The sequence below is a fragment of the Zonotrichia leucophrys genome, chromosome 2 (genome assembly GCF_028769735.1).
Source record: "Zonotrichia leucophrys gambelii isolate GWCS_2022_RI chromosome 2, RI_Zleu_2.0, whole genome shotgun sequence".
Lineage (NCBI taxonomy): Eukaryota > Metazoa > Chordata > Aves > Passeriformes > Passerellidae > Zonotrichia > Zonotrichia leucophrys.
The window spans coordinates 101,978,480-101,999,514 of record NC_088171.1 but is presented as its reverse complement, the minus strand read 5'-3'; the positions used below and the strand labels follow the sequence as shown (position 1 = coordinate 101,999,514).

Genomic DNA, 21,035 nt, shown 5'->3' with positions numbered 1-21,035 from the left:
GTGGGTGGGACCACTGGTTTCTGTGGGTGACCAGGTAAGTAAGTTGCTGAAGTGGAGGCAATAATTCTTGGTCCCTCCTGTGTTCCAGCAGATTGAGGAGTATGTAACATCTCCTGGAGCACAGAAAGAATTGTTGCCTCCTCAGAAGCAAAAGATTCTTGATCATGGGTAACTTACTTAAGTGCCAGACAGGAACTCTTCATTTGGCTTTCACAGAATATTCAACAATTCAGAATCTTTTAGGTAAAAGAAATGAAGTGGATTGAAAACTGGCTGAATGTCTACACCAGAATGGTGGTGATTAGTGGCACAAAGTTTATTTGGAGGCCAGTAACTGCCTCTATACCTTGCATCAGTACTGTGTCCACTCCTGTTTAACACCTTCATTAATGACTGGGATAGTAGCCATTTCCTAATGATACAGAACTGGGGATTCTGAGGAGGAGTGGGTGGTGCATCAGAGAGTTGTACTGCCATCCAGAGGAATCTTCCTGTGTTGGAGAAAGGGACTCCTGGGAATCTCATGTACTTCAGCAAGGGGAAGTGCAAAGTCCTGCAGCTGGGGAGGAACAAGCATCCAAGCAGCAGTGCAGGTTGGGATCTGACCAGCTGGAAAAGCAGCTTTGCAGGAGTGGCCCTGGCTCATGCTGAACAACACCAGCTTGACCATGAGGCAGCAAAGTGCCCGTGCTACAAAGGCCAGTGGTGTCCCAGGCTGCAGCAGGAGGAATGCTGCCAGCAGACTGAGGGAGGGGATCCTCCCCCTCTGCTCAGCACTGGTGAGGCCACAGCTGCAGTGCTGGGTCTGGTTCTGGGCTCCCCAGTACAGGGGAGACACTGACACCATGGAGAGAGTCCAGGGAAGGGCCAGGAACATGACAAAGAGCCTGGAAAAGCAAAGGCTCAGGAGAATCTTGTTGATGTATAAAAATACCTGAGGGGAGGTTGCGAAGAGGACAGAGCTGGGCTCTTGTCACTTGTGCACAGTGGCAGGACCAGAGGCAGTGGGCACACAGTGAAAAACATGAAGCTTCCTCTGAGCAGCAGGCAACATTTTTTTCACTGTGAGGATGACCAACCAGTGGCACAGGTTGTCCAGAGAGATTGTGGAGTCTCTTTCCTTGGAGATAATTCAAAAGCTTTCTGGACACGGTCCTGGGCAGCTGGCTCTGGGTGTCCTTGCCTGAGCAGGGTGGGCTGAACAAGATGATCTCCAGAGGTCTCTTCCAACCTCAGCCATTCTGTGGTCTGTGAAAAGCACATGAAGAAGAGCATCATGACACATGATTATAAAAGTTGGTTTCTCTTTCCCAGACAAATGCATAAAACACTACCCCCTAGGAATGTTTTCTAGTCAGAATTTCAGTATACTTCAAGGAAAAAAGTCATATTGCCCTATGGTCTGATGTAGTGTTAGCTTTTTTGGCATTAGAATAATCTGAAATGCAGTGCATGATCCTTCTGTTCTAAGGGGACTGTTGTGGCATCACTTCACAGAATCAACTTCAGCTTAGTGAAAGCATTGATCTTGAGACAAATATTTTTACATATGTGTAATAGAAACTTGTTACAATTTAGCAACTGATTCCTCAACAGTCTGTGCAGGGTATTGTCCTTTAGAAAGAGACAGGTTATACAGGAATTATGCACAATGGGTGAGGTTTTCAAAATTTAAATTGCATTACGTTTATTAGATATAAATGTTATTTAGTATTTTTACATGCTTAAGTGAGAGCTGTAAAGGGAGGGGAGAACTTTGATTTCGTGACCTTTTGTTTTCTCTTAAAAAGCTTAATTCTAGTGAGAAATTTTGCTGTGTGTTTAAGATAGGTTTTATTCTTTTTTCATTTGTAAAGAGGTGACTGCTGAACTGAACTCTTTTGTCCTGAAATGTGACAAGTGTTCCATCAGTATTCAATTAATTTTCACTTTCTTACTCTAGATTCTGAAGAAGCTCCATCTGTAAATCCTTCCAGTGTAGATGGGAATGTTGATTCAGAAGCAGAAAAGGACTCAGTAGCCAACAACAGCAAACAAACGGTCCCTAGTAAGGCACCACTTCCATCTGCTCTAGATGAGTATGAGTTCAAAGATGATGATGAAGATGAAATGAAAAAAATGATTGATGACAAACATATTCTTAGAAAAGACCCAAGGAAAGAAGATGAGACTGAAGTTGAAAAGTCCAGCTTATTTGCGAAACAAGAAAAAGTTGTGTTTTCAAAATCATTCAAAAACAAAAAGCAGAAACCCTCTAGAGTTCTCTATTCAAGTTCTGAAAGTTCAGATGAAGAAATAATGCAGGACAAGAAAATGGTCTCTCCTTGCTCTGTTTCAGAGACATCAAATTCTGATGTCAGAGTGAAGAAAGAATATATGGTTACAAACGAGCACAAGCAAAAGGGCAAAGTTAAAAGGAAAGTAAAAAATCAAAGCAAAAATAAAGAGAATCAAGAAGTAAAGCAAGAAAAAGAAAATGCTAGAGTAACAAATATAGCTACTTCTGGGTTAGATTCTTTAGATAAAGCTAGAGAGGAAGAAACCTTTAAGAAGTCTTTCACCTCAAAAGAAGATTCTTCTTTACAGCTGTTTCATATCACTGCTGGAAAATCTCCAAAGCATCCCTGTGGGTTAAGTGAAAAGCAGTCAACACCATTAAAGCAAGAGAACACCAAAACTTGCTTATCACCAGGAGGTTCTGAAATAACATTGCAGTCTGAATTAGTTCGGTATGATCACAACACTGATTCTGATTATCTGGTAGAAAGTTCTAGTGGCAAATCTTGCAAGCACAAAGAAAAAAGCAAGCATCATCAAAAGGATTTTCACTTGGAATTTGGTGAAAAATCTAGTCCTAAAATTAAAGAGGAAGATAATAGCTCAACATTTGAGAATTCAGAATATACTTTGAGAAAAATTGACAAGGAAGGTAAAACACTTAAAAAACATAAATTAAAGCACAAAGAAAGAGAAAAGGAAAAGCACAAAAAGGAACAGGATGGGGAAAGAGAAAAACACAAACATAAAGATAATGTTAAAGAGGTTCAAAGAAGTATTGAGTTTGACAGAGAATTTTGGAAAGAGAACTTTTTCAAAAGTGATGAAAATGATGATATGCTGATAAATACGGAACATGAATCTCTTTCTTCAGACAGAAAATCAAAGCTAGAAAAAACCGTGGCAAAAGAAGATAAGTTAGTTAAGGAGAGACAGTGCCAAAAAGAGAGAAGTATTAAAGATGAGAGAGAAAAAGAGAAGAGCAAAAAGGAAAATGAGAAGTTTCTCAAGGATGAAAAAATAAAAGATACAAAAGAAGAAAAAGAAGTTATGCTTGCAGATAAAGAAATTGAATTGTTCTGTTTTGGTGTTAAAGATGAGGCAGCTAGTGTGCATATAGTAGAAAGAGAAACAGATACTGAAAAGCAGGAAAAGAATTTAAAGGAGAATAAAGAGAAGACAGAAAAGCGATTCTCAATCAAAGAAAAAGATTTTGAAAAGATAGAAAGAAAACATGGAGAAAAAGAGAGAAAGTTAAAGCATGAATACAAAATGGAGAAAGATAAAGCAGAAGTAAATGAGAATACAGAGAAAGGAAAGGAGAAGTCCAGTTTTCAGCAAGCAGAAAGGTGCCATAAGGAAAATGATAAAGTAAAAAGCATAGGTGCTCTTAAAAAAGTTGATGACAAGGAAAGAAATAAAGAAAAAACTGATAAGAAGCATGATAAAGAAAAGGCTGATAAAGACAGACACTGGGCTGAAAGCAAAGAAAAACACTGTACTGAAAGAAAAGTCAAACAGTCTGAAAAAGAATCTGAATATACTAAATCAGAAAAAAATAGAACTAAAGAAAAGGAATTTGAAAAAAAAGACAAATCCAAAGACAAGGAGGCCTCATCCTTAGCAAGCTCGAAACATATGCAGGAGGAAAGGAGATGCACTATTACCGAAAGTAGTAAAACAGTTCATGACAAACTGACATCTTTGAAAGAAAAACCAAAAGATGATTTGTTGAAAACTCCAGATGGTAGAGAGAAAGATAAAAAAGATAAAGATATAGACAGATACAAAGAGAGGGATAAGCACAAAGATAAACTGCATCAAAGTAGTTTGCTGAAACTAAAACTTGAACACGAGAAACTTAAGCCTAAACCAGCTCCTGCATCGAAGGATGCTCGGCCTAAAGAAAAAAGATTAGTCAACGATGATTTAATGCAAACTAGTTTCGAAAGAATGCTTAGCCTTAAAGATCTGGAAATAGAACAGTGGCATAGAAAGCATAAAGAAAAAATAAAACAGAAAGAGAAGGAACGTTTGAGAAACCGCACTTGTTCAGAGCATAACAAAATGAAGGAAAAACCCAAACACTCATTCGCTGAAGTAAAAGGCAAAGAACTGATTCGTTCCAAAAGTTCCGAGTTGCCAGATGTTTGTATGAAGGAAAAACAGCAGAAAGATGCTACAAGTAATAGATCACAGTCAGTAGATACAAGAAGTGTCAGTGTTGCAAAGGCTTCATTGGCTTTAGATAATTTAAATAGATCCCCCAGATCAGAAAATGAAAAGATGGGGCTGAGCTCCAGGTCCGTGTCCATGGTTTCTGTTGCAAGCTCTGAGGATTCTTGCCATACCACAGTGACTACTCCAAGGCCTGTAATCGAATCTGATTCGGACTTTATGCCAGAAGGTTCTGATTCCCAAATGTCTTTTTCACAGTCACCATTTTTGGCAAGTGCCAAATCACCAGCCCTTGTGGAAAAAGAGGCCGATGGTCTTGCTGAGTTGCCAGATCGCATTAAGCCGCCTTTCACGAACCGGCTCCCACAAATGTATGTTAGATCAGCATCTGCTGAAGATGTTAAGTTGGTTTTAAATGAGTGTAGGCCTGTTATAGAGGTTCGAAGATGCAGCATGCCTGCTGCAGTTTCTGAGCACAGCAAACAGCCTCGAACATCAGAAGAAAACAACCAGAACGCTCTGCCGTCAGCTCAGACTTACAATAGCACTTCTCCTAAACCAGAGCTACTGTGCAGCGTGCTTGAAAGAGATTTTCAAAGCAGCGTGGCTGTTCTGCAGTCAAACCTCACATCATCTCCCAGCAGAGCTGTTAGCAGCAAGCAGGCAACAACGGGGACAAGTACCATTAAAGATACTGCTCAGATGAGTCCTTTAGAAGACTCTAACATGCATTTAGAACCATGTAGTCAAAGGGGTGTGACTCAGCAAACCAAATTGTGGGATGTGCCTTTTGACAGACTTAATTCATTAAACAATGACTTTAACAGCTCAGGCTGTGGTGTACCAGAGCAAGATGCTAAAAGCATTGTAGCAGTGCATAATTCTGAGAGCAGGACATTAAAAGAGCAACAAGTATCTGAATTTTTGCCTCAGCACCCTGAAATTAAGGGAAGTTCCAGTTCTCAAGAATCTGCATCAATTTTGCCTTCACAATCTCCTTGTTCTTTACCTATCCAGCCACTTCCAGTTGTGTCAAAACACGTTTCTTTACCAGGCATTATCAGTCAAGATTCATCATTAGTACAGCAGCAAAAGCAAAATCTAGTTCAGACTGCAACTTCTGCTTTGGAAACAGATACTACTAGTACCAGAGAGCTGGAAAACGCTTTCTCCCCTTCAAACTTTAGGAAGACTGATGCACCTGTGGCTGTATATTCTGAGAGCTCTGCAAAAGATGTTTCTCAGAGCTATGAAAAGGTGAATGATTTACCATTAGAGAAGGATACTCCTGAAAGTGATAGCAGTTCACAGTTAAACATGAACTCATTCAGTGGAGTTGTATGTAAGAATGCCCTGAGTGAAGTGGATGGTAACACAGCAGATAGATCAGATATTAGAAATGAAAAAGACCAACAAGAAAAGTTAGTCTCTGTGCACATTGTTGATAGTAAAGCCAATGCTGATCTCTGTGAACTAAGTTCAGGAATGTCAAAGGGAATTACAAATGAATTGGTTAATAAAAGCCCCTGCACTGCAGACAGAGAAAATGTGTTGGAGGATGACCCACCACAGTACTCCTCTATATCCAATTTGGAAAATAGTTCACAACAGATTACACAGGAAGAGGTGCATAAATACAGCCAAATAATTAAAGTAGAAGAAGAAGTTGCTGAGGATCAGAAGATGGAACAGCAAGAAGTACCTCAAAGAATCACGAGGAACAGAGCAAATTTGCTTGCTAACCAGGGCAAGCAGAATCCTCTTGGCTGTACACAAACATCAGAAAAAGAGTCTGAATCGTCAGCATCTATGAAAGCAAGAATTAGATTAACTGAAGATGATGATGTTCAGGTACATCATCCTCGTAAAAGGAAGGTGTCACGCGTGCCTCAGCCTGTGCAAGCAAACCCTTCTTTGCTGCAGGCCAAGGAGAAAACCCAGCAGTCGCTGGCAGCTATTGTTGATTCTTTGAAACTGGAAGAGATTCAGCCGTACAGTTCAGAGAGAGCCAACCCCTATTTTGAATACTTGCACATAAGGAAGAAAATAGAAGAGAAGCGTAAATTGCTGTGCAGTGTTATTCCTCAGGCGCCTCAGTATTACGATGAATATGTGACCTTCAATGGCTCCTACCTGCTGGATGGCAATCCCCTGAGCAAGATATGCATCCCAACTGTAAGTAACATGGTCTTTCAATATGCAGTGCAATGGAAAGGCATGTTTTGGTTTTGTTTTTGTAGCTTCCATATTCTTCCTAACTTGCTTCTGAATATTCTGCTGGAAGCAGTAAGCTGATACATGTCAACTAATATTGATTAATAGCATCATAAGTAAAAGCCCCATTCACTGGAAATACAAACAGTGGTTTCAGTCACTGTAAGACAAACCATGTCAAGGGCACACAGACAAGTACTATGTTTCAAAGTATGTAAAGCCTGCTCTTTCAGAAGTGAAGTAAATTATTGAGAGCTTCTCTGAATTTCTGCTGTCAATAATTTCGTTAAAGCTAATTAGTCAAAGCTGTTTCGTTTGGAGGGGGTGGACATGCAGTGCTTAAAAAAAAAATGCCAAGTCCATTGCCAAATGTTTTATTGCCAATATTTTAAGCAGGATAGCCTGCCAGCTATCTCAAATGCAGCAGATGTAATCTGCTGTGTCCTGGCTTTTGTAATCCATCAATCTGAAGTGTTCATAATTTTATTAAATAATGTCAAGGGTTTTTTTCCTTTTTACTGAAGAACATCTGTAGTTCAGAGACACTTGTTTAGGTCTAAGCTCTCCATTTTTGAATGATCAAGTTATGTCAGCTCATCCAAGATAACTCAGCCTTACTTGAGAGTAAAAACCTTTAGCTTTTTGCAGTAGAGTTGAGGAATTTTTGATGAAGCAATGAACAGAAGTTTAATGTGTAAAGTTTAATTTTTTTTTTCTTCATTATGCAGCTAGTCTTAATTCCCTACACAAGCTATTTGTTCTCATTTTTTGGGAATTACTTGGCCAGTTACAGTCTAAGAAAGAATGTGGGTAAGACCTTTTGCAAGGTCTGTAGGTGAACCAGGGTGTATGGTAAGCTTTACCACGATGTACCAGGCTGTCAGCCTTCCCAAGTCTGCAAATCTTTCTCAATGTTACAGAAGCTGTTGCAGCTTTTGTAACATCTTTATCACTGGAGGCACAGATTTCATTTTTTTAAAGCTGCCTCTAGTCAAGTACATACTGTTTCTGAGCTACAGCTTACTGCTTTGGCATCACACTTCAGTGCTTAATTTGAGATAAGTGGAAAGTAGAGAAGCCTGGAATATATTTTTCCCTGGCCCATCTCCTACCTGAGCAGTAGAATTCAATTCCCAATCATAAATGGCAACGTGTGTAGACACCATAAGGAAGACAGAGTTTTTGACTTGATATTAAAGCACTGCCTTATGATTCCTTCTTGTCTCTATTGCTGTGTATAATAGGAGCTCTGCAGTTAATGAAAATAAATTTAGGTATTGGAGAGCAAAATCTCAGGTAACAGGTTAAGAAAATAGCAGAGATGGATAAGTGCTTCCTATTCTCAATGGCTTTTAATTAATCATTAAAAAGAAAAGCCTCTTTAAATAAGGTAGATAGAAATGTAAGTATGTAATTGAAGGATTACAGTTACTGATTTTTGTCTCATTTAGATTTCTGGTTTACCTCCTTACATGTACGTGTTCTGATGGTAATGATGTTTTAAACAGTTAATTGTTTTGTATATACTTTGATGCTCCTGGTTATATTCTACAGATAGTAGAGAGAACAGGTGGAACATTTTATTTCTAGTTCCTAGAAGCAAAAAGGAAGGTAATAAATTTTGAGCAGCCAAAATAAATTATTGGGAAATTGGTGATTATTTTCATTACAATTAAAGTGTAAGAAAAAGCATGAGTTTTGCTCTAAATAAGAAGATACTCTAAGCAATTCAGTTTTGTTTGTCTAAAAAATCTCCAATACAACTAAGTGCTTTATTTAATTACTGTCACTTGTGTAAGTGTACAGTTTTGATAAAACTTCTCAGGTTTCCTTTCAGAAAAAAAATATTGCTTAAAACATTAATAATATTTCAGATTTAACTTACTTGCAGAATTCGCTTGTGTACGCAGTCTAATGATTTTATTTTGTCACCACTGAATGTCACAGTCATAATAATTCCTGTTACAAGTACCGTGAACAAGGGAATTGCTAAACCAAGGATCATTTCGTTCTCAGAAATGAGTGTTTGTTTCTTGTACACATTGTCCAATAAAGTGAAAATAAGACTAGGCTTAGTCTCTCTGAAATATTAATAGTGTATTGTTTTCCCTATAATGCAGAATTTAACAAGCAACCATAAAAATACCTTTTTGTTGTGTTTGTTTTGCAGTTTTTTCCTTTAATTCTCTAATGATTCTCTGTTAACCAAATTTTTGCCTCATCAATTTACATAGAGAGAAAGTAGATACTCTTTCTTTAATTATTGCTGTGTTACAGATATCCTTTGTGTAGGTCTGTGTGGAGACTGCATATTTAGCTCTGACACTGAGACTTGGAATCGTTGGTGTATGGAACAGTGTGTTTACTGCTCTCTGCATTGGAATTTTAATGATGCACTGTGGTTTATCTGATGAACTTCAGACATGCTGTAGGTGGGAGCCAGGAGATGGTGTGCTAAAACCTTGTTTCAAAGCCTTGTTCTACAGGGTTCAGTCATCTTTATCTGTATTGTCTCCTGAGAGGAGGTGCCAGGATGATTCACTGCATCCTCCTGTGCCTATCTAGCAGATGTGTTTTTAGTAAAGGGGATTCTGTCCAGTCTCCTTGGCATTGCTGTAGAAACTCAAGTAGTAAGATCTAATTTTAAGGATATTACTAGAAACTTGTTTTGAAAATACATGAAACAGAGCATTAGATCAGGCCAGTTGTTTGGATGACATAGAAGAGTGGAGGTTTGTAGCAGGCAAAATAGAGATTGAAGGTTTATAGAGTGAAGAGTTGATGCTGTAGCTGTGTCTGTTTTGAAGCATGCAAGGCCTGCAGGAAAGTTGCTGATGGATTTTGATGTGTTGGAGATGGGAAGGGCATGCCTTGAACATCAGCTCTGGCCAATCAAACCTGCCCTAATGGCTGGCTCCAAGGGAGGTGGAGCAGAGGCACAAGGCCAAGATCTGTCTGGCTTTTCTGGGTCATTTCTCAGACTGGGAAAAGAGAATTCTCTGAAGCAGGCAGGGCCCGTTTGCTTCTCTCTCTTCTGTGTGGAGTCTGGGCCCTTAAAATAGTTTGATGCTTTGGTTATGCAAAACGGAGGGCGCCTTTTTTATTGTGGTGTTCAGTTTCATGCTCTGTTCTTGCAAGTCCAACTTATGTGTTTGTATTTTCCCTACACAGTTCTTTGTGTTCTCTTTAGTAGTTGTTTCTTTGACTGGAAGGTCCAGGAGGCTCCTCTGGCTGTTCCTGCCTCAGAGCCTTTAAGTCAGACTTTCTGGTCTCAAAGAAACCAATTTCCTTTGTCTGAATCCAGTGCTGCTTCACAAGCTGGAATTTCCAGCAGGTGGTGTGCAACTGCCCTAATCCTGTGTTCAGACTCCTAAGAATCTGAGGCTCACTCTTCCCAAGTTTCCAAGAAGAGAAGAAAAACCAGAAAATTCCATAAATGACTGTAACCAAACGTAGTATTTTGGCAGGTGGTGCTGGGCTGGGTGGGAGTGAAGAGTTTATGAATGTATCCAGTGGCAATAAGGATCTCTGGAGTCATGGAGACCTGTCAGTGTCACACAAGTATCACATAATCTGTGTTCAGGGCTGAACATAATCTGCTGAAACAGAGTTCTGCACATTTAAATAGAAGACCACACAGCTCTGCTGTCTAGATGATCAGCTCCTTGTCAGGTTCTTTCTATGATGTTGATTCTTATTTCTGTTGCACAATCAAACTGTCTGTAAATTTAAAGGAATAACACTTTAAAATATTGGAAATGTAGTGACATTACAAGGACATTACATCTTCAGACTGAGAGAGGTTTAGATTAGGTAGTAGGAAAAAATTCTTCACTGTGTGAGTGGTGAGACACTGGAGCAGGTTGCCAAGAGAAACTGTGGATACCTCATCCTTGGAAGTGTTCAGTGCCAGATTGGATGGGGCCTTGAGTAACCTGGTCTAGTGGGTGGCATCCCTGCTCATGGCAGGGGGCTTGGAACTCCATGACCCCTGAGGTCCCTTCCTACCCAGACCATTCTGTGGTTCTGTGAAATTGTTCAAGTGATAAGGATGCTTGCCAGCTCTGAAATTTTTATTTTTGGAAAATCCATGTGCATAAACCCAAAGCTTATTTAGATACTCTGTCTTGCTTCTTATCTGTGTGCTTTTCTGTAAGCAAAATAATGGAGATTTTGGGAGATGTTTGGGGTTTCTTAAAACTAAAGCTTGATATTATTTACAAGCATCTTGTCTTATTTCATTGAAAGACTGTGACAGGACTGTTGTACTGTACCATGAATGCAAAGTCTTAAAGAAAAATACACTATAGGAGGTGCATTTGTTTTTAATACTGCTGTTTACACAAAATGACATATGCCATAAACATTACTGGTTTGAGAACCAAACTGTTTTCACTTAGAAAAATGAAGTGTATGTTGTTTTGTAGCTTGAAATGTGAAGGAGTTGAATTACATTTTATACAAAATAATAATTTAAGGAATTAACTGTAATCAGTTATTCAGATTATGTGCTATAATTCCAGAGGCATTGGCTAACTTCCAATTGGGAAAAAAAAAGTCCCGAAATAATTATAATTATTATTAGAATAATATAATACTAATTCAAGCATTTCTGGTAATAAATCACTTGGGTACTGGAATGTATAGTTGCAAGACTGATACTAATAGTCTAGTTTAACGTACAGTGTATCTGTATTTCCATAATGGATTTATTACTTCTTGACAGTTGAAGGATCTAATTCATTGAAAAGAGTTATTTATCTTTCTGCTTGTGTTAGATATGAGTAGTAACTGCAGGTATGTATTTGAGCTGTGGTTTTTGGGTATCAGTGGTAGTAGGCAGTGTTTCGTGTAGTTTGAATGGGTCTTTGCAAAGCAGTATCAGTGCTCTTGCATCTGTCAGGTGTTAAAACCCATGCTGAACTGTCAGATAGAACTGGCACAAAGGAAAGTGAACTTTACATGGAGCCTTAAAACTCCCAAGAAGTTCATTATTTACTTCTGAGAAAGCATCTGATTTCTGCAGTTGCGAGGAGGGCTCCAGGTCCTTGTCAGTGTTTTTCATACAGCTCAGACCTGACAGTAATTCTGGCTGTTTACTGTAATTGACTGAAGTTGCAGAGTGTTTATAGTATAGCAAATCAGTAACAGCATTGATATGTCACTCAAGTCTATTTGATTTATTAAAATTATTTTCTTTCTAAGGAATAAGTTTTCTTAAAACTTGCTGAAATAACTGACAGGAAGAATCACTTTTTCAAGCTAGTGTCTGGGTCTCTAGTCTATTTTTTGTGCTTTCTTGTGTTCTGTGTGATTGCAAGATTAGGAGTATGGTTGGTTATCTTTTGTGCAGTATAAAATGCTGTTGCTGTTGTATGAATGTATCAAGGGGTTTGGGGGTTTTTTTAGCAATACTTTACTTGTTTTTACTTTTTTCTTGCTTTTTGCTAGGCAATTTTTATCTTCTCAAAACAAGCAGCTGTGCTTTAAAGAATCTTCAGAACAGGAAGCAAATTGTATTCTTACTATATTATACACTATAGCATTTTAAAAAGAACAGCTATGGAATGCTGATAATGACTGGTTAAAAGCTCTAAGGAGCGTGAAACGCTGTTTTCACTTGGGTTTATTAATTTTATGGTATGGAATTCTTAAAACCTTTTACTGCAAACACATTGAATTCACATAATTTAAAAAAGTAAAATTATTTTTCTTTTAAAATGCCTTATTGTTTCTTGGGGTTTTTTTTAATAGATCACATAAGCAATGCTAAACATGTGAAATACACATTCACTATATTATTTATAAAACTTTTTTCCACAGATTACACCACCTCCATCACTGTCGGACCCACTTAAGGAGCTATTTAAACAACAGGAGGTTGTAAGGATGAAACTGCGTTTACAGCACAGTATTGAAAGGGTGAGAATAATTTTTTTTTTTATGTCCTGGATTTAAGCTTTAGGGTTTTTTGCCTTTTCAACAAACAGACTACATTTTTCTTAATTTAACAATGCTTAGAAGTAATATTCTTTCTGTGCAAATTTATTAATTGGAGAAACTTCGAAGTGGGGGGGGCAAAATGGTTTGAACAGCTGTTAGCAGAACCCTCAAGTTGGGAAGACAACAGCTTTTTTCTGTTAATTGCTCTGAGTTGTGTCCCAGATTTATCCTAGAAGCAGTGGGAAGGAAGCTTCACACTGTCATTTTAAAAGCTAATGATGATTGTACACTTCAGATCCCAATTGACTGAGTTAAAAGAATTGAAGATAAAGTAAATTCTGTATTGAGAGGAGACATGTGTGGCTCTAAGACTGAAATGTGTTTGGCAATATTCTGCTCAGAAACTGCCTAACATTATATTAGAGTTACATCTGTAGTCATCACTGACTTTGAGCACAGAAATAGAGAAAATATTGCTGGTTTATGAGTATTCTGTAATTTTACGCTCCCTTTTTTCCTTGGTAACCTAGCTTTAGATGCCAATATTGTGAGCCAGATAGCTTGTGGGCACAGACAGGGCCCCTTTCTGACATGGATTTTGGAAATCACAAGGATTTCCACGTAGTTACACAAGGAGCTGCCACATCAAACCCAGTGTGTTACTTTTTCAATTGACAGTTCCGATGTGACTTAACAAACCCAGCTGAGGGAGGGGTTTTTCTTGAATTTAGTATTTCAGTGAAGAGTATTAAATAAGCATCACAGAAATTGTAAACGTGGTTCAAGTTCTGAGTGAAAAGAAATCAGTTGCAACTAAAAATACTTTGGCCAGCAGGGCAAGGGGGGGGATTCTGTCCCTCTGCTCTGCTCTGGTGGGACATCCCTCCCTTAGAGTGCTGCATCCAGCTCTGGGGTCCCCAGCAGAAAGAGGGCATGGACCTGTTGGAGTGAGTCCAGAGCAGGGCCAGGAAACTGATGAGAGGGCTGGAGCACCTCTCTTATGGAGAACAGACTGAGAAACCTGGGGCTGTTCAGCCTGGATAACAGAAGGCTCCTGGGAAACTTCATTGGTGCTTTTCAGTACTAAAAGGGGTAAAAAAGAGGCAAAGTGACTTTTAACACAGGCAAATAGTGATGAGACAAGGGGAGGTACAGTTGTAAACCAAAAGAAGAGAAATTTAGATTAGATATTAAGAAAATTTCTTTATTGTGAGGTGGTGAGGCGCTGGAAGAGGTTGCCCAGAGAAGCTGTGGGTGCCCCATCCCTGGCAGGGTTCAGTGCCAGGCTGTGGGGAGCCCTGACCAAACTGGTGTAGTGGAGGGTGTTCTTGCCCACAGCTGGGGGGCTGTAGATCGATAATATTTAAGGTCCATTCCAGCACAGACTCTATGATTCTAACCAAAGCAAAGGTGGTCCTTCTCCTGTTTTCTGAAAAACAGGAAATATATTATAATATTATAATGTGCCTTCTTTTATTTTGATAAAAATTAGAGCCATTTTATTGTAGAGCAGTAAACACATACAAACATTTTTCTGTGTCTTAAAAAATTACGCATATTCCTAGTTATTTTGTTCATATAGGCTGTTCTTCAAATTATATCCACTTTATAGAACTGTAAGTCAAGTTTTGTCAAGTGAGTTGTATTTTTGTTGTCTCAGTTTAGGAAAGAATATTTATGCAGATGTGAATTTAGGGAGTTGCTGCATGGTGTTTTTAAAAATATTATCATGCAAATAATGCATTTCTGCTTCAGTTTGCTTGGCCAGTGTGCCTGGAGAAAAGGCTTCACACAGTTAACATTCACAAATGTGTATTCTAAGCCTATGCTCCTCCTACCTTTCATCTTTCACCACCTTCATTAACCAGGACTTGCCTCAGTAAGTAGAAACATTCAGCCATCAGTGGAGGCTGGGGCTAAGGAGAAGGTGTTTTCAGTTCTGACATCCATGGGACAATCTTTGCATCATCAAATTGAAATTTCCTATTTGATTAGAAGAACAACCCCTCCTACCTTCAGCATCCAATTTCTCACAGTGTTCCAAAGTGTAAGCCCTGAAAAGATATGTTTGAATTAGTGGATATTTGTATGAATGTTTAACTTACTAAATGTATGTCTATATGTTGATATCTTAATTAGGAAAAGCTTATTGTCTCTAATGAGCAAGAGGTTTTACGTGTTCACTACCGAGCTGCCAGGACCTTGGCTAATCAAACTCTGCCCTTCAGTGCCTGCACTGTGCTGCTGGATGCTGAGGTGTACAACGTGCCTCTGGATGCTCAGGTAAAGATTTGTCCTTCACAGCTTCAGACAAAAATGTCTTGCTAGCCTGGCTCAAGCATTCAGAGAGAATTCTGTTCCCATAGCAAAATTGTCGTGGATTTGCCTGGAATTAAGATTACGCCCATGATAGGTTGTTACTTATATTAGGCCTCCATTGGGTGTACAGTAATGGGAAGATATGGGTGTATGTATGTGTTCTTTCTGTTTTCTGCCGTGTCTGGTTTTCTTTCAAATCCAGGAATTATGAGATGGATAAAATAAGAACATTCCTCTGCTGATTTTGTTATAAAAAACAGATTACAGTCATAAACAGAACATGTTTTTGAAGCTTACGAATGTAGCTTAAACAAGAGCAAAGAAATTATCAGCATAGAAGATGACATCTATCAGAAATCCAGATAATTGGAATGCAGTAGTGTGTGAAGTGATGAAATTGGTTTGTGAACTCTGGAGATGTTTGTGGATGTATCCACATTACACTTCCCTCCTCTGTACAAGGCAGCCGTAGAACTGTACCATAAAAAACAGATGACCAGCAGTGAAAAATGTTGAATGCTACCAGATGAAATAACCTTTTTCAAAATTACTTCAGACTCCATATGATTTACTTGTGCCCTGTTATTTACATGTTCTGTGTAAGTATTTAGTCCTGATTGAAACATATAAAATAAGAAATGTGCTTCACAATCTGTGTATGTTGTATGGACTGTCACTCAAAAGTTGGCTGCAGCTGTATCTCTAAGATAAAATTATCTCGTGGTGTTGGTATTTTGTGGACAGTTTTTGCAATTAGCAAACACAGACCAACATTTGATACCTGTGAGAAGCACATAACCCAAGGTGGAAATGTTGATATTTTGGGTGTAATAAAAGTATTGGTGCATTGGATGTTGGGCATTTTAAAATGAAATACGTACATTTCCAAGATATGAGAGATTTTACATTAGTTCTGCAGCCCTTTATAGAATTATTACAGCTTCCCTTGTTTCTTCAGTCAATTGCTACATTTTTACCCAGTCTTTAAAGAACTAGAGCTATGCCCTACAAGGTGATTCAGCAGGAGATAGCAGTTTATGGAGACTGTATTGTTGTCTCATATTAAGCTTCACACAGATAAATTTTTAAAGCATCATTTCCTTAGTACTTCTAACTGAAAGGGCAAAAATTTTTCTCTTCCAAAATCCGGAAAATCCTTTGCTTTATTTCTTCTCCTATTCAGAGGCCTTGAGCTTTTTAGAGATGAGGAATATGTGAGTTGTGCACATAAGTGCATTTTTGTAGTTAACATTTTACAATTTGTTTTAAGTAAGCTAATTCCATATTTGAATTTATGAAACAAAAGGAATCCTTGTTGGGGGAGAAGTTGAGATGTGCCCCCCAAGAACTGCCATTTTTTTACCATCTATATAATAACAAGAGCAATAAAATGCCTCTCCTTCCCTCTCACTGCTTCAACAACTTTGTGTTTTAGTCTGTGGTAATTTTTCTTAGGAAACTACTTTGCATATATAATTCAGCAAATTATGAAATACATTTTTATATAATTGAAATCAATGTTTTATACTACCAGCTTGATGGTTTGGTTCAAATTTGTTTAATGGGAAGAATGTAGATGCATAAGAAGACATTGTCCTCTAGTGCATCCTGCAATTTTCCTGTTACCTCATTAGCAAACAACTTATTTTGTTCTCTAGAAAGATCAATCTTTGCACATTTGGTTGGGCTTCGTTTTGTTCCTCCTACTACAGTGTACAAATTCCTGCAGTGTCTTCTTTCTCTCTGAAAGAGGAACAGCAGCTTCTTGTATTTAATGGTTATAATTTAAATGTTAGATTGGCATAGTCTGGCTTTAGGACTGTGCATAGAGTGTATCTAATTTTTCACAGTGGACAGATGTAACATTCCAAGTCCTTTGGAAAAAGTTGGAATTAAAAATAAAACTATTTCATTAAGCAGGACGTAATTTTTTTCTGCTCAATTTTTTAATCTCCTTTTGGGGATTGTGATGGTGGAAATACTTTTAATTGCTTTCAATACTTGTGTAGTCAGTTAAATAAGGCTGCTTAATTTTTCCTTTAGTAATGTTTTTGCTTTTCCATGAGGGATATTGATTTGATACTGTATTTTAAAGAGAAAAAAGAGACAGTAATTTTGTGGAAGGATCTTTTTTTGTTAAGGCTTTAAGGTGTAAATCCTTAAGCTTCCCATTCTAAATTTCAAAACCAGAGCACAGTAAATAGCTTGAGGAAATCTGAAAATCCCCATTTTTAGTGAGCATCTGGCTCACAGAGGGAAGTGTTGGTCAAAATTTATATTTTCATATACCTTTGTACTTTGAATCTGTTTTTCCATGGGAAGCAGTGTTTGTGGGATTGTTTACTGTTTATGTCCCACAGAGTAGGTTTTGTGTTTTAATGTTTCAGATTGAATCATCAGGTTTTAATAAATGTTTGTTTTTTGCAGACTGATGACAGCAAAACATCGGTGAGGGATCGGTTTAATGCAAGGCAGTTCATGTCATGGCTGCAGGATGTTGATGATAAATTTGACAAATTAAAGGTACACTTCTTAGTTTTTCCACTTAAAAAAAAAACCAAACCAAAATTAATGTCAGCATGAAGATGAGATGAATAAAGAATAGATACGTGTGCAGTATCTTGGGCTTCTGTGGAGGCAACACAAAGGAAGGTCTGTCAGTATAGAAAAAACCTAACTTTTGTTGCCATGTAGTGTAGTGGAATATTCTGCAAATTTCTAAATACATACTGGGGGAATTATTTACTATCACCAGAGAGGCTCTTAGAGATATTTCCTGTGTTCAAACTTGCTGCAATAATATTATTTCAAATACTTCAATAACTTGTTTCTCAATCTCAAACCAGACGTGCCTTTTGATGAGGCAGCAGCACGAAGCAGCAGCGCTGAACGCAGTGCAGAGACTGGAGTGGCAGCTCAAACTGCAAGAGCTCGATCCTGCTACCTACAAATCTATCAGCATTTATGAAATTCAGGAGTTCTATGTTCCTCTTGTTGATGTTAATGATGACTTTGAGCTGACACCCATATGACAGCCAGCACCGTCTGGCTCGTCCCTCGCCGTGGACAGATGGAGACTGAGGTGCAGAGATGCACAAAGGTATTTTTTATTTTGAGACAGAGCACTTAATTCTGTGGAATACTACCTTTCTTCATAATTCAGGTGTTCCTGCAGAGAAGTGTGGCACAGACACTTGTTCAAACACAGAAGATGGATGCTGATTTTAAATTCAGATTCCCAATAACTGCTGTTATCTGTGTTTTAAAATTGCCTGTAGCTTTAGGGCTTATTGCTGAAAAAGATGACAAAACCTGGTGAGTTTACGGCGCTGGAAGCTGTTAATAACTAAAACATCCACCAAAAAGCAAACGATACTTAAAATCTGCTATAAAGCTTTGTATTATGAAACTTCAGTAACAGTTGAACTCCCACAGAAAAATGATGAGAAAGCCTGTGGAAGAAAGTGTAAGACTTGGAGGAAAAGAATCAATCTTATTATGTTTTGTAAATTACTGTACAGAATTCTTTTTGGAAAAAGATGTAATATTGTCTTCATTTTTAAATAATTTATTTTATACATATTGTGCAAATGTAAATAGTCTTGTAATTAATGTTCAAACCTGTATAAAATAGATATTTTAACTGTAAAACTGTTTTTGTCTAATGTTTTATTGGACCAAAGTTGTCGTTTTTATTAAGTGTAGTGTGTTCCTGGTTGGCAGTTCCCTTTTGTATGGCATGCGTTTGATTTAGCTGCTTGTTTCATCACCATAACTGTAAGAGGATTGAACTGTATTGCATGCTCCACAGGACTCTGAACTCCTTCCCTTCAATAACTGATACCTAAACTGTTGTAATATTTACAAAGTCATACTTCATATTAGTCTGCTGTTGTAATGCCATACCTATGACTTCCTATACTGAAAATATTTTTGTGTAAAACAAAAAAACCCTTTTGCTCTTATATGGTGGTCTCGTAACAGAGCCTATTTTTTCCAACAAAATGCCTTTGAATTAAAATTCTTAAATTGTATATTGTCTATTTTAATATTAATCTATGGAAGGGATATGTAAATAGTTGTAAATATAATACTTAATAAATTTTATTGGTCATGTTATTAGTTGGAATTTCTTAGTATTGGAACACTTGATACATCAACCTTAGCATTCCTGGAATATATAAGGAGACTCAGTGGAAAAGTTAAAAAAAATTCTCCATGTTGTGAAATTTAATGCTTTTTATTCTTCGTATTGTTAATGACCAGACAGTTAATTATTTATTAGTAGGAGGTTACAGATATTCATGAAAAAGATTTGTTACCCTCCAGGCCGTAAATTATTCAAGAATGCTTGAGATCTGATGTCTGTGAAATTATTTCTGAAGGAAGTGAAGCTTGGGCAGGACAGCTGGTTATCAGAACCAGAGATTTAAAATCCTTGGTTTTGAACTGATTTTTAATGAGCAGGTGAGCTACTCCAGAGAACTTATTCCTTGTGCTTGTGTGAATGTCCAGGGGGCATTTCCTGGGGCACAGGGCAAACGGGCAGTGAACAAGAGACTCTCTGGACAGCAGATTCCTTCCCTCTGCACATCACTGCTGGTGCCAGCTTAGAATAAATAGTAACTCAAGCACAGTAAAGCCAATTAATATGTACTTCCCGCCCTGTAAGTTGTTTTTGGTTTTTTTCACTTTTAATTTGTTAAGTACCTGTGGAAGGAGAAGTTGTTCCTGCTTTTATTACAGTAATATCTTTCTGACCTCATTCAAAATTGAAACTATTGAGGAAAGAGCAAATTTCTTCTCCAAGTTAAATATTCTTCTGAACATAGCTGTAAAATCTTAAAATGCTGCAGAAATCTGTTTTATCTGCTTGAAAAGATGAGGAAAAATGGATAAAGCTGCAAGGTGTTAACCAGTAAGTGGGTACAAGTTCCTTCTGTCAGATACTTGCTGGAGTAGTAAAAAGTAACAGACGTGGCTGGAAGTGGCAGAAATATGAGATAGCAGTAATTAAGAGGCTAGCAAAAAGAATAGAAAATAAACTGGGTTGTACAAGTCTTGGCTGTGTTAAAAAAGAAGTGTGTAACAAAAATACTTGGTCTGCAGGAGACAAGAAAAATATTTTGGCAGTATCTTGTAAGGAGATCTGAAGACAGATGTTTCTTAGCATTAGTCTGGGTCTTCTTTATAAGGAGAAACGATTTCCCAGTCTCTGCAACAGAGTTTTTTGCAATTGCAACTTCTTAGTAAGTTTTATTGCTCCAAATGTTTCAATCCCATAGATAATGATCTCTTGGCTTCTGTGATTTGAATCCAAGTTTTGTTCCCTTTTTTTTGTTTTTCCTTTCCTTTTCTTTCCCCGAGTTTACTCTGTGGGATACCTCCTGTGTTCTTTAAGGACACCGGCCTGTGGATTTACCTCAGCCGAGTGCCGGGAGCTGGGAAGAAGGGATGAGAGGAAACACGGCAGTAACGCGTTGGCGCGATGGCTGTTTCCCTCGCCAGGGTCCAGCTGCCTCCTGGGAAGCCCGAGAGCTACTCTGAGTTTCTGGGGACCAAACTTGTTACCTTGGTCCCTTGGGGCTTGGCACGTGGGAGGATAAAGCCGCCGTCCGGCCGCGTTTTAGAGGTCCTGGGAGAGGCTGTCCGGAAGCCCAGGGTCCCTTCCGAATGCAGGCGGCCCCCGCCCTCCCCCGGGCACCTGCACCTCCTCAGCCATCGGGGAAGTTCATCGCGTTCCCCGCTGGCGCTTCCAGGGGCGCTGCCCCCCGGTTCCTTTTCCCCCGCCTCCCTCCGGCCCGGGAGCGCTGCCCTGGGCGCTCTCTGCTCCCCGCGGCGGGCGCTCGGAGAGACCCCGCGCCCGCTGCTCCTGACCCGGCTTCCCGGGCTGCTTGCCTGCCCACAGAGCCCCGACTTTCGCACTCGGCTTGGTGGGGGATAGTCCCTCCTCCCCCCCTGAAGAAGCCCCTCCGGAGGCAGTGACCTGGCTGTGCCGTCCCGTCCCGTCCCGCTAGGCACGGCCCGGCGGCAGCTCCCGTCCACCGGCCCCTGCCTCCTCCTCCTCCCGCCCCGCTCCGCGCAGCCGCCGCCCGCCGGGGCGG

At 39.0% G+C, this 21,035-nt stretch overlaps 1 protein-coding gene across 2 annotated transcripts in view; it reads left to right on the top strand.

The window, feature by feature from the left end:
- Nucleotides 1-19,044, top strand: part of ANKRD12 (ankyrin repeat domain 12) — a 59,505-nt gene extending 40,461 nt beyond the window's left edge. For both annotated transcript variants that reach the window (XM_064705859.1, XM_064705860.1), the window contains 5 exons: nt 1,943-6,630; nt 12,493-12,591; nt 14,752-14,895; nt 17,359-17,454; nt 17,778-19,044. In XM_064705859.1, the coding sequence (XP_064561929.1) occupies nt 1,943-6,630; nt 12,493-12,591; nt 14,752-14,895; nt 17,359-17,454; nt 17,778-17,963 (5,213 nt within the window). In that variant the 3' untranslated portion in view covers nt 17,964-19,044. The remainder of the gene's footprint in view (nt 1-1,942; nt 6,631-12,492; nt 12,592-14,751; nt 14,896-17,358; nt 17,455-17,777) is intronic.
- Nucleotides 19,045-21,035: the final 1,991 nt, after the last annotated feature.